Here is a 14,479-nt window from a genome sequence, read left to right on the forward strand (position 1 = left end):
GCTTCGTTAAGAAAAAGTCAGTACGAGGATAGGTCTGGTGGACATTTGAAAAGAAAGTATAATGTCTTTCCTGCGGGTGGTATACCCTCCAACAGTCGTATAATTCATTTTTATATAGAACATTTTGTATGTCAGTGGGAATTTTCAGTCAATGGCTCATTTTGTAGGAGTTTCTTTCTAATTTGTAATCTTAAATAGTGTTGAAGTCCCCTCCGACTATGAGTGCACCAACTTGTATGTTTTCTATTTCAGTAATGAGCGTCTCCAAGAAATTAATGGTATCTATTTCGGAGCATACAAATTCACTAGAATATATGTGATATCATGTAGTTTCACTATAATAGTAAATAGAACATCGTACTGGAACCTGTGTGCCTCTGGTGGTGACTTACCACCCCCAAGTAGAAGCTCTACGCAAAATATCTAAAGAACTTCAAGCAACACTACACACCGATGACAGACTCAGGGAAATTTTTCCACAGCACCCCCTACTTTCCTTCAGACAGCCCCCCAATCTTAAACAACTGATAACCAGGAGTGCCCTGAACAAGTCCACAAAAATGGCACTTTCCCCTGCCTACAAGGAAGGTGTAAAACATGCACACACATCCACACTGTGGACACGGTGCCTATACCCAGGGGCGTACCTAGAGTATTTGGCACCCGGGGCGGATCCTGTATGTGGCACCCCCCCCACACACTTTAAAACTACCTGGCTGAAACTGAATATGACCCCCCCACACACCATAAAAAAATCTAACACTTTTATTTAAAGTAAGTAACACACCAAAATAGGACAAAACAATTAAATAACTATATATCTATATCTATATATATATATATATATATATATATTGTTAACAGCAATCACATTCCTGTCCTGCTCAGGCATACCCAGATTCCAGGAGGCACTCGCAGACTTGGCATGATAGGAGTATGATTGCCCTATCTACCCCTTCTGCCCTACCTACCCCTTCTGCCCTACCTACCCCTTCTCACTCCCTTCTCCCTATCTACCCCTCCTATCTACCCTCTCCCTCTTTGAAGTTCACTTACCTTTCAGGAGTCCTGCGGTGGGGGTGCAAGGCCTCTGTCTCCCAGCTCTGCCACTGTATGGAACAGTATAGAGTGATGGGAGTTATGATGTACTTTAGAGCATAATTATATAATGAAAAATACATTGGAAATGGTACAGCATAACACCCATCACTCTCACACACTTACCAATCCACACACATACCAATCCACACATATACCAATCCACACACACACCAATCCACACACATATACCAATCCACACACACACCAATCCACACACATACCAATCCACACACATATACCAATCCACACACATACCAATCCACACACACATACCAATCCACACACATACCAATCCACACACACATACCAATCCACACACACATATACCAATCCACACACACATACCAATCCACACACACATAGCAATCCACACATATACCAATCCACACATATACCAATCCACACATATACCAATCCACACACACATACCAATCCACACATATACCAATCCACACACACATATACCAATCCACACACACACATACCAATCCACACACATACCAATCCACACACACACCAATCCACACACACATACCAATCCACACACACATACCAATCCACACAAATACCAATCTACACACATATCCCAATCCACACATATACCAATCCACACACACATACCAATCCACACACCAATCCACACAAATACCAATCCACACATATACCAATCCACACACACATACCAATCCACACACACATACCAATCCACACACACATACCAATCCACACACATACCAATCCACACACACATATACCAATCCACACACACATACCAATCCACACACACATACCAATCCACACACACATACCAATCCACACATATACCAATCTACACATATACCAATCCACACATATACCAATCCACACATATACCAATCCACACACACACATACCAATCCACACACACATACCAATCCACACACACCAATCCACACACACATACCAATCCACACACACATACCAATCCACACACATATACCAATCCACACACATATACCAATCCACACACACATATACCAATCCACACACACATATACCAATCCACACACACATACCAATCCACACACACATACCAATCCACACACACACACCAATCCACACACATACCAATCCACACACATACCAATCCACACATATACCAATCCACACACACATACCAATCCACACACACATACCAATCCACACACACATACCAATCCACACACCAATCCACACATATACCAATTCACACATATACCAATCCACACACACACATACCAATCCACACACACACCAATCCACACATATACCAATCCACACACACATACCAATCCACACACACATACCAATCCACACACATACCAATCCACACATATACCAATCCACACACATACCAATCCACACACACACACCAATCCACACACATACCAATCCACACACACACACCAATCCACACACATACCAATCCACACATATACCAATCCACACACACATACCAATCCACACACACATACCAATCCACACACCAATCCACACATATACCAATCCACACATATACCAATCCACACATACATACCAATTCACACACACATACCAATCCACACACACATATACCAATCCACACACACATATACCAATCCACACACATACCAATCCACACACACATATACCAATCCACACACACATACCAATCCACACACACATACCAATCCACACATATACCAATCCACACATATACCAATCCACACACACATACCAATCCACACACACATACCAATCCACACACACACCAATCCACACATATACCAATCCACACATATACCAATCCACACACACATACCAATCCACACACACATACCAATCCACACACACATACCAATCCACACACACACCAATCCACACACACATACCAATCCACACATATACCAATCCACACACACACATACCAATCCACACACACACCAATCCACACATATACCAATCCACACACACATACCAATCCACACACACATACCAATCCACACACACATACCAATCCACACACATACCAATCCACACACACACCAATCCACACATATACCAATCCACACATATACCAATCCACACACACATACCAATCCACACACACATACCAATCCACACACACATACCAATCCACACACACATACCAATCCACACACACATACCAATCCACACACATACCAATCCACACACACATACCAATCCACACATATACCAATCCACACACACACATACCAATCCACACACACACACACCAATCCACACACACACCAATCCACACATATACCAATCCACACACACATACCAATCCACACACACATACCAATCCACACACATACCAATCCACACACATACCAATCCACACATATACCAATCCACACACACATACCAATCCACACATATACCAATCCACACACACATACCAATCCACACACACACACACCAATCCACACACCAATCCACACACATACCAATCCACACATATACCAATCCACACACACATACCAATCCACACACACATACCAATCCACACACACATACCAATCCACACACACATACCAATCCACACACATACCAATCCACACACACACCAATCCACTCTCACTGCCACTCTCACTGAATGCTTTCCTACCTTTCCTCTTTTCTCCTTACAGCTCCTTTTCCTGCTCTTCGCTCCTCTTCTTCAGTTCTTCTGTCTTCTTCCGGGTCAGAGGGCACGGACAGCAGTGGGCGCGGCTTCAGTGTTGTGCGCCGGGATCTGACAACAAACCCCGGCGCACAACAGCTGTTGCCGCGCGGATCGCAAGGGAGCGGTATCGGAGGTCTTTAACAGACCTCCGGCTCCCTTGAGTGATTTTAAGCCGGGTTCAAGGGAGCCGGTGGTCTGTTGCAAGCCTGCTCCTCCAGCGGCGGACATTGCTGTCCGTCTCTGGAGGGGTGCCGGCAAGTTGGCACCCCCCTGATGAGCGGCACCCGGTGCGGACCGCCCCCCCCGCCCCCCGCTAGGTACGCTACTGCCTATACCAAATTCAAATACGCACCATAAGATCAATGGTGCCTTCTCCTGTAAATCTTGTAATGTGGTATACCTTATTATGTGTGCAAAGTGTCCAACAGTCCTCTATGTGGGGGAAACAGGCCAGTCATTGCACAAAAGGTTTAATTCACACAGATTCAACATCAACAACAAGAGAACGGAAACACCAGTGGGATAACAATTTTTCCAAAATGGACATAGTATCAGAGACATCAGACTGGCTGTATTAATGGGACTGTTCAAAACTCAGAGGGAGAGAAAAATATGGGATGTTAAATTAATACTGAAATTTAACTCTTTCAATGCTGGCCTCAACCCAGGGTAGGGAATTTGTATCCCATTATCACTTTGTGGATTAACAAACCAGACAGGCACACAACCTGACCCCACTAGGAGGTGTGAATACCTCCTGACACCTCCATTTGATGACTCCAATCCACATCAGATTTTAACACTATTGACTGATCTAATAACCTTTTTGTAGACTTTTTGATGTTATCTGCTTCCTACTTTTAACCATGTCATTTGACTGATACTTAAAGAGAGGTTTTCCACATTTTTGTGGAAAAACAAACTCTCCTGTAATTCTACGGCTAACACGGTACCAACTCTTACCTTCTATATAATTACATATCACCCATTATTGTCTATTTCCTGATGTATCAACTCCACTTTAAGTTTATGCTAAATAATTATTGCAACCTCTCTATTCTTCTTTGTACCCTGAAGATTAGCATATATATGGGGATATTTAGTATATTTCCACATCTGGGTGTTGGATTTCACAAAGTGGGTTTCTTGTATAAAGGCCAAATCAATGTTAAAATCTTCCAACATTCTAAAGAGATTACCTCCCTTCTGAGGGGAATTCAGGACTTGGGTATTTATAGTTAAGAATCTAAGGGACATCTCTGATTCTACCTTGTTTCATGTCCCTGATATTTGAAAAACCCCGGAGAACATCCCCCCAAAATACACACATATCATTCCACTTGTACTTCATCCTTTCAGAGTCTGAGCAGATATTTCCAAGTTCTGCTGACTCTTATCTCCTGCTGATTTCTAATTATAGCAAATACAACAAGTCTATTACACTAATATTCCTCTGAGGGAAGAGGGGAACAAGAAAAAAAAATAGTGGTAAGTGTGGAGATGTGTACTAGTATAAGTGTTCCTAAGACAAGGATAGAAGGGGAATATATGACAAATTGACAATAGTTAAGTTAAAGTTACACAGTGCAATAGAAGAGAAAGAAAGAAAGAAAGAAAGAAAGAAAGAAGTATGCATTTTTCAACTTGAAACTTTAATATCTGGTCCTACTGCCCCCATGTCCTAAGTGGGCCATCTTTGAAGCGGGCTAATTCAATTTACCACATATTTTTGAAAACTAGACATCCCAAGGTATTTCAAATGCTAGTATTTTAACCCTTTCCATGCATGAGATTCTACCACCAACCTTTGTCAAGATTTGTGGTAGAAACTTTTGTTTCTAATCACACAAATTGTACTTCAGGTGTGAATTTACAGCTCCCGTCACTGTCAAACAACACCCCAATATGTGTTCAGCAACACCTTTTCATTACAGTGATTACAGTTTGCTGGAACTAAATGGTTCTTCTGATGGTGACATCACTTCATAAGTTTTGTTTCCACTATTTTTTTTTTTTTTATTAAACATTTTACCAATCACATCATGCATTTAGACTGGAAGAAAGGAGATTTAGACTAAAGCAGAGGAAAGGGTTTTTTACAGTAAGGACAATAAGGATGTGGAATTCTCTGCCTGCAGAGGTAGTTTTATCAGAGTCTGTACAGACGTTTAAACTGCAACTGGATGGATACCTGGAAAAACATAATATTCGGGGATATAATCTTTAATTATGGGGAAACAGCTTATTGATCCAAGGAGAAATCTGACTGCCATTTTGGGGTCAAGAAGGAACTTTTTTCCCTGGTTAGTGCAAAATTGGAAAGAGCGAAGCCGGGGTTTTTTGCCTTCTTTTGGATCAAACAGCAATAAATTAACAGATATAGGAAAGGCTGTACTTGATGGACGCATGTCTTTTTTCAGCCTATGTAACTATGTAACTATGTAACATTGTGATTAAAAAGCTGTGATCCATTGACTTGCATGGTTGAATGCAGTACCTGTATTCAACCTGCAAGGGAAGCCAGAGTTCTCAAGAGAGGTCTAGAGAGCCTCTTGCGAACTTTCGCAACTTGGCAAAGTCTCTTGCAGTGGCAGTTGTTACCGTTCTCTGGAGAGGTCACAGTGCGTCCTGGGGTGAGACGCTATCAAGGCATTTCAGCAAAACCATTGAAGTTGAGGCGATCAACGATCTGAAACACTCTTAAAACAGGCATCCCCCACCATACAGTGTATGGCGGACGTTGACACCCCCCCCCCCGAGGAGGGGCCAGACATGGCCCCTGATGCCGAGCTCGGTGTTGCTGAATGCCTTGACATCTAGGCCTTACAGCAACACCGTTTAAGCGAATAAAGTGATCATAGATTGTAGATCACTTTCTAGGCTTGTTTAATGAAAGTACGTGCAAGTTAAGTCGTTACTTGACCATTTTTTTGTGTGACATGCCTGGCCTGTCAATGGAGGTTAAGGGGTTGAATTATCTGTATGTATTCAGCCAGAGCCCGACTTTCTGGTTTGGAGAGAGGGTAAATACGACCCGTCGGGGGGGAGTGCCTTGCTGTAAATCTGTGGACAGTCGTGCATAAGATGGGGAGGTAGAGTCTCTGCCTTTTGTTTAGAAAATACATCCAAATAGTCCCAGTAGTAATGGGGAACAATGGTACGAGGGTCCTTGGAGATGGGTTCTAGGACAGTTCGGTGTGTGCTGTGTGCAGCAAGTAGCGTGACAACCTGGGTTGCATGCAGTGATTTTTCAACTTGGAACTTTAATATCTGATCCTACTGCCCACATGTCCTAAGTGGGCCAATCGATAGTGGGGGTATGGTCCCAAGGTAAACCAAGAATCACCAGAATGTGTGGGCTGATCACAACGTCACCGGAATCAATGAAAGCTTGTGTGGTCACTTGGTGACTGTTCGACTGCAGCGTGACGGGTACCAGGAAACGTGATGAGGTCTGAGGCAAGGAAATGGCGACGCTCAGTGGATTGCCTCTAACATCCACTAAGCTATGGAGTTTCCTGACTTGTTGGAGCAATTGAATGCTCTATGCCCCTGCTGCCCACAGTAAAGATAAAGGCCTAAGGAGCGGTGACGCTGCTTCTCAGTGCCTGAGAGATGAACCATGGGGCCAATCTCCATGGCTTCGGGCGTGGAGGGAGATGCTTGAGGGGACACAGGAAAAAGGGGCAACCGGAACCAGAGGACGAATAGGGTATCCTTGTTGCTCTCTGCCTCGTTTTTGGTGTCTCTCTTGATTGCGGCCGTCTAATTTAAGGCAGAGAGCAATAAAGTCCTCAAGACTCTTGGGAAGGTCTCTTTACTTGAGAGCATCCTTAATTGGTTCATTCAGGCCTCTACGGAAAGCCGCTTTGAGGAATTGGGAGTTTCAATTGGTCTCGTAGGCTAAAGTCCGAACTTCTACTGCATATTGAGCCACAGACTTTCTTCCCTGGTGTAGATCCATGCAATTGGGCTTGGCAGTCTCTACTCTCCCTGGAGCAACAAAATCAGCCATGAAGGCAGAAATAAAGGCATCAGTGTTGTCAAGCAGCGGGGAATTATGTTCCATGCAAGGTGTGCCCACAGAGTGGATTTATTATAAAACACTACTCGACTGGTGTGAGCAGCAAAAGTCTCTGGTTGGGCACGAAAATGTAGCTGACACTGATTCAGGAAGCCTCGATATTCCTGATGATCGCCAGCAAATTTGTCAGGCATCTGCATTTTAGGAGGATCCCGTTTATAGTCACATTTTTATTCCTTTTTAGCATTTTTTAAGATATATTAATATTTATATATATTTATATCAAATGATCAAGCATACAAAACTATTGTGATTATATTTAGTAGTGGATTTGATTTTATTTATTGCGTGTGATCTCCGGGACATTATATGATCTGACAGCCAGTAGCAAAGCCTCATGGGACAGACGCGCCGCTCCGTCCGATAAAGAGAAGATCTGTATGCCGTACTTAAGGTCCTGTACGGCATGAGAAGAAGTGAATATGCCACTCCTACTGATGACGCCGACACGCGGCTCCAGTCAAAGACGCGGTGACGCCGATACATAACTCTACCGTAGGGACGTGATGACGCCGGCACGTAGCCCCATGTAGCTGCACTGAGGACGGGACGACGCGACTGAGGACGCGACTGAGGACGTGATGACGTACCCGGAAAGCTCACATCTATTTAAATGGACGATTGATGCTATACGGAACTTTTTATGATTTATACTGCCGTTTGATTTCCTTTTCTCCTGATGAAGCCGACGACCCATCGGCGAAACGCGTTGAGAGAGAGAAAATAAATTGGAGAGATTTTATAACCATACACCGGATGCTTTATTTCTACATGCTTTTGCACAATACTCTTTGAGTTGTGCTACATCTCAATTGTAAGTGCATTTTGATCTTTTAAGATCAGTTTACTGAAGATACTGCACCATCCTGGTTTATGCTTGCTTTTACAGATTACAGTTTTAGAAGCTTGACATTTGATGAGCCTGCTTATCCAGTCCTTTTGTGAGTGGAACTTACATTTTATTCATTTATAATTTTTTTTGACATACTACACCATTGTTTTTGTTTTGTTTTTCTTCCCCTATGTATATGCGCTCCGTTATTCCTGGTTTGCTTCTGTATACACTTTGAGGAAGAGTGTTGTTTGGTAGCTGCTCTCATTGTGGGAAGTATTTATATTTATTTCATATTCACACGTGAGATTTCGGTTTTCTATTTGTATAGGTATTTTAGGAGGCTTATTTCCAGGTATCCCAGAGCAGAAGCAGCCACAACTAGAGAGGAAGCTGATGAGTTGAGACCCGTAAGCAGATCAGTGAAAGCGTCCATATTCTGTTCCAAGGATTGAAGATAAGAGGCATGGAGAGGCTAACAGCTGATAAACAGAAACTTTTACTTTGTACTGGGCGCTGCCATCTTGTTAGAGACAGCAGGTCTCTTACTATGGAGCTGATTCTTTTTGTGTTGCTAAATGCCTTGATATCGAGGCATGCCAGGAGGTGATTGTTGATCACTTTCTACGCTCTAATTGAGCAGCTGGCTGCTGCCATATTGAGTACGGCAAATTTGATCACTCCTAAAAGTGATCATGTGGGGCCCCTGCAACTTTTAGGGTATTGCTGAATGCATCAAAGCATTTCAGCAACACCATTTGAGTTCAAAAACAATAATCACTTTCTAAGCTCGTTTTACCCCATGACGTATTAGACACATCAAGGGCCTGATCCCTAGCTTTATTTAATGCTATTAAACAGTGTGGATAAGAAGAAGAGCTTTGTTAAAGTCCTATTACCCATAAAACTCACAGGTTAGTGAATATACTCTATCAATTACATTTTACAAGACAATTGGAGTGGATTTTTTTTTTTATCCAACACATTCCCCGTCCTCTAAATTGGGCTTCAAACTTTGTTAGTTTTTAGTTCAAAGAATACTGTAATCTTACAGTGTTCCAGAGCTGGCTTCCTATTTCCACACTGATAATCAGGTGTCCAAGTTTACTGATATATCTCTGTATGGGGAGTTGGCTTCCATTTTGTGTAAACCATGGAGAGGGAGGTAGCTTCACCACGATGTCCAGTTGACTCTGACCAAGGGAAATATTCAACAATGGGGGACCCACCCTAGCTGTAGAAAATAGACAAGTGAAAGACAGACTTCAGAAAATATGTCAATAATACATGCACATAAGTTGTCATTTATCAAGCACAATCTCCTTAGTGGAATACATTTATTTGAAGTTTGTTCATCAACATCCTACAGCCAACCATTTCCTTCCATCCAAAGGTCATAAATAAGGTTTTTATTAGGGAATATAAACCTCTCTTTTCTAGACAGAGCATTCCTAAAACATCTTATTAATTCTAATCTTGCTTTGCTTCTAATTATCATTCTCTAGCACTTTCCTAATAACTAAAATGGATCATTGCCCACTAACATTTTTTTTTCTTACCATCTTTATACAGTTGCATTCTACATGATGTATTCCATTGGGATTCCAAATTGCCCCTTGGACATCTCACTTTTGCCTGGTAATGCACATAAATGTCCTTGATGTAACCGGATAGGTCAGCACTGCAACAACCCCTTACGCAGGTTGTAGGCACATGTAGAGGTATCCAATGAGTGCTGGTAACAAAGTGAACAATATACAGCATTGAAATAGACTAGAGTTGAAATTACTTACCAGAGTGTAAGTACCCCTGCCGCACCTTGTGTCTTAGATTTGACAAATCTAAGTATTATGTCTCATTCCAGAAACTTAATATGTACATAGTAGAAAGAAGGTGTCAGGGGCTGGGTCCATACAGATGACTGTAAAGGCCCAGACAGCCCAATGATGGTATTCAGGAGTTATTGTGCAGTAGCGGGGTCGGACAGGCCTGGTGTAGGGCACTGCACTCTCCCGGGTGTCGAGTACCAGGGCCCTGATATAGCAGCGGATGTTGTCCAGTTCAAAACAAAGTGATATCCTGCAGGCACCTTGGAGCAGGCATGAGACATAGCTCAATAGAAAAATGTGCAGGATGCTGCAGGCTGGGAGTAGGGAAGCTAAGCAGAGAAACAGCAGAAACATAGCAAGCAAGGGGCAGAACAAGGAACATGGATGTACATGGTACAGGACACAACAAAGGACAGGCAACAAGGCAAGGAACACAAGGGATGGAGTGAGAAGCCGAGATCCTCAGACACTTATCTTAACTGGGGCATGGGGAGAGGAGAGAGGAACTGAGATCCTCAAATGATTAAGGGAAAAGAGGCACATAAAAGACTGACACACATAAATATAGGACTAGCCTGGGACTAATGATAACAATTGGAGATTTAGTCACATCATATTGCCATAGTATGCTTAGCCCACCACTACACCAAATTACTCCAATATTTGGTTAGTCCTAGAGCTAAACCCTGCCTACTGAATTTCTAAAGCTGAAACTAAACATTGAATCTAAACAAAGAACAGAGAAGGACATACATAACAAATGGGTGGGGCACAACTTATAAAGGAATCTAAGCTAAGAACAGAACTGGAAACAAAGTATCAGAAGTAAATGGCAGAGCACAAGGAAATCCAGGAATAGATTACAACAAAGGGGGAACTGTAATAAGGTTAAATGAATAGAGAAACATTCGACTAGGCATGGTTTTAAGTTGAAAAATGGAAGAGTAGCTTCTTATAACATTTCAGTGGAAGTGTACAGAAATCGATGGCGCTATATAAAACAAATAATTTTTCCATTTCCCCTAAACCTTACCCATTTCCAAGTTCAATATCACAGTACCGTTCCTCTGATTTCCACTTCAAAATACTGCGAAGGTTCACAGACGTGAGAGAAGGGCCATCTATAATTGTATATACAAACATCAACATCAAATAATAATAGTTATTTGCATTTAACTCTCCCATATACATCCATTAGCCATAACATTATGACTACCTGCCTAATATTGTGTAGGTCCCCCTTTTGCTGCCAAAACAGCCTTGACTCCGTCAAGGCATGGACACCACTAGAGCTGTTAGCAGCAGATCCCTTACGTTAAGTTGCGAGGTGGGGCTTCCATGAATCAGACTTGTTTGTCCAGCACATCCCACAGATGCTTTATTGGATTAAGATCTGGGGAATTTAGAGGACAAGTCAACGCCTTGAACTCTTTGTTGTGTTCCTTAAACCATTCATGAACAATTTTTGCTTTGTGGCAGGGCGCATTATCCTGCTGAAAGGGGCCAATTTCATCAAGGAATACCTTGTTCATGAATTACCTTCGTCCCCCAGTGTAATTGAAAAGGCCAACTCAGAAAGTAAATATCAAAATATTTATTGGGTGAAAAATGTACCACCAGGGAAATGGAGAAAGAAAAGGAATTCCCAGGTAAGAATTCACAGTTTCCTTCTCATTCCTGGTGGCACATGATGAGAAAAGTAGCAAGAGAATGGGGGGGGGGTCAAATGGCTGCCTGAAGAACATTCTTTAGTGTCCCAAGAGGAACACAGGGACAGTCTATAATGTTTAGTGATGGTGTGGATGCTGTTCCAGGTGGCAGCCTTGCAGATCAAACCTGGGTGGATGGAAGAGGCTTCTACCCAGGATGTGGTGACGGAGAGAGTGGAGGGAGGTGTAACCTTTGCATGGATATAAGCTTCAGTGATTCCCTGTATGATCCATCAACTGATGACCTTTATAGTTATACCCTTTCTAGCTCCAGAATAGGCAATAAAGGAGGGCCGTCTATTTTCACCACGGTTGGGAACATGCTAAATATATGGAGAGGCACCTTTTAAGGTCCAGAGTATGGAGCTTATCTTTCTTTGAGTAATGGGGCTCCGCATAAAAAAACAAGAACGATGTCACGCGAGACATGAAAATCTGACATGCCTAAGACCTTAGGTAGAAATTCTGGTCGTAGAAGAACCCAGTCAGCGGAAATTTGCAGAAAAGGGTCTTAGATAGAGAGTGCTTGAAGTTCTTAAACCCTCCGTGCTGAAGTGAGAGTGACAAGGAGTACGATTTCCAGGGTAACTAGCTTTTCTGAAGTCGTTTCCAGTGGCTCAAAAGGTTTAGATGTCAACTGGAAGGAGCAGGAAATAGCGTTGGAGAACCTTGCTACCCATGGATGCTCAGTAAGGGGTCAGAATCAAACCCTTGTTGCAGTCCAGGGTGACTGGAATAGATCGATGGTCAATTCTGCGTTCGCGGCACCAAAGAGAAAAAACTTCCCAAAATATTTCAATATTTCTTGTAAGTTATAAGTTTTTGCTGGCAAATAGAGTTTTGATCACCGAGGACAATAGGCCCTCGTGCTCTACGAAGGTTCATTCAATAACCAGGCCGTCAGTTACAAGTAAGCAGGGTTTGGATGTATGGGAGGGCCCTGAAGAAGGAGATCCGGTCTGTCTGGCAGATGGAGAGGACTGTCCATGGCAAGACATACCCAGTTCGTAAAACCAGATTCTCTTGGGCCAGAAGGGTACGATGATGATCAGTGCCCTTTCTTTCTGTATCTTGCTCATCACCAGAGAGACGAGAGGCAGAGGAGGAAATATTTAGGTGAGACGGAAGTCCCAATTTTGAGCGAGGGCATCCAACCCCAGAGGTTGACTGACAGGAAAGAGGGAAAAGAAGCCTTGTACCTTCTTGTTCAGATAGGAAGCCATAGGGTCGATGTCTGGCATTCCCCACCTGTCTGTGATGGTATAGAATACATTTGAATGAAGGCTCCATTTGCCGGGTAGAACTGAATCCACTTGGATGTTTGTGATATGGATCATCAGGGAATGATCAATGCCATCAGGGAATACCGTGTTTTACAGATAGACTGACTGGACTCTAACGCAGCATCTAAAACAAAGTCCACTGCAAGGCAAGTATCATAAATATTTATGGCTACTTGCTTAGGTCCTGGGATAGCGGCCAGGTCTCCTCCAGGGGGATAGCAGTCTTTATGGTGGCCTTGGATACTGAATCATCCACTCTAGGGGTATCCCATAGTTCATTATTCTTATCATCCAAGGAAAGGGCCTTTTTAACCTCTTGGAAAAAGTGATTTTCCTTTCTAGATGTTTCCATTGTTCTGAGAATGGGTCTTACCTTATCGCAAGGGCAATGCTTCCTGAAAAGAAAAAAAAAAAAAGTCGCTTGAATTTAGCACCATCACTCCATAGGGCCACCACCTCCTTCAGAGGAATAGAGTTGTCAGCACTAGGCTAGAGTGCTCCCAGAACCAAAGAGGCATCGAGTGGTAAGAACAGCCTTTAAAGAGAGACCACAGAGATGGTTGTGCTATCTACTTACAGCACCACAAGGATGAAAGCCGCAGAGGGATCAACAATGCGACCGGATTTTGCGCTATCCATTTGTGGGGAAAAATGCTCACGTGCCCATTATAGGTACTTTCAGCAGTGAACAAGAGTCAGCATGGGCACCGTGACTGGTCAGCGGCTACACAGCCCCATATGCAGCAAACTGCGGTGCACTGTGTGTTCTGTTACCTTTTTATCAGAACCAGCATAAACGTTTTCAGTAATTTGAGCTACAGTGGCTTGTCTGTTGGATTTGATCACACGGGCTAGCGTTTGCCCCCCACGTCCATCAATGACCCTTGGCCAAACATGACGCTGTCGCAGATTCACTGCTTTTCCTTCCTTGGACCACCTTTGATAGGTACTG

General features: G+C 43.0%; 1 protein-coding gene across 2 annotated transcripts in view; it reads right to left on the minus strand.

The window, feature by feature from the left end:
- LOC128503629 (uncharacterized) overlaps positions 1–14,479 on the minus strand; it is a 94,948-nt gene that overhangs the window by 38,531 nt on the left and 41,938 nt on the right. Inside the window, exons 3-5 of one of the 2 annotated variants that reach the window (XM_053473781.1) lie at positions 11,596–11,656; positions 10,266–10,441; positions 9,759–9,940 (exon numbers count right to left, since the gene is read on the minus strand). In XM_053473781.1, coding sequence (XP_053329756.1) covers positions 9,759–9,940; positions 10,266–10,441; positions 11,596–11,656 — 419 coding nt within the window. Of the gene's footprint in view, positions 1–9,758; positions 9,941–10,265; positions 10,442–11,568; positions 11,657–14,479 lie in introns of both variants that reach the window. The other variant, XM_053473780.1, reaches the window with a different exon arrangement.

The sequence above is a fragment of the Spea bombifrons genome, chromosome 8 (genome assembly GCF_027358695.1).
Source record: "Spea bombifrons isolate aSpeBom1 chromosome 8, aSpeBom1.2.pri, whole genome shotgun sequence".
Lineage (NCBI taxonomy): Eukaryota > Metazoa > Chordata > Amphibia > Anura > Pelobatidae > Spea > Spea bombifrons.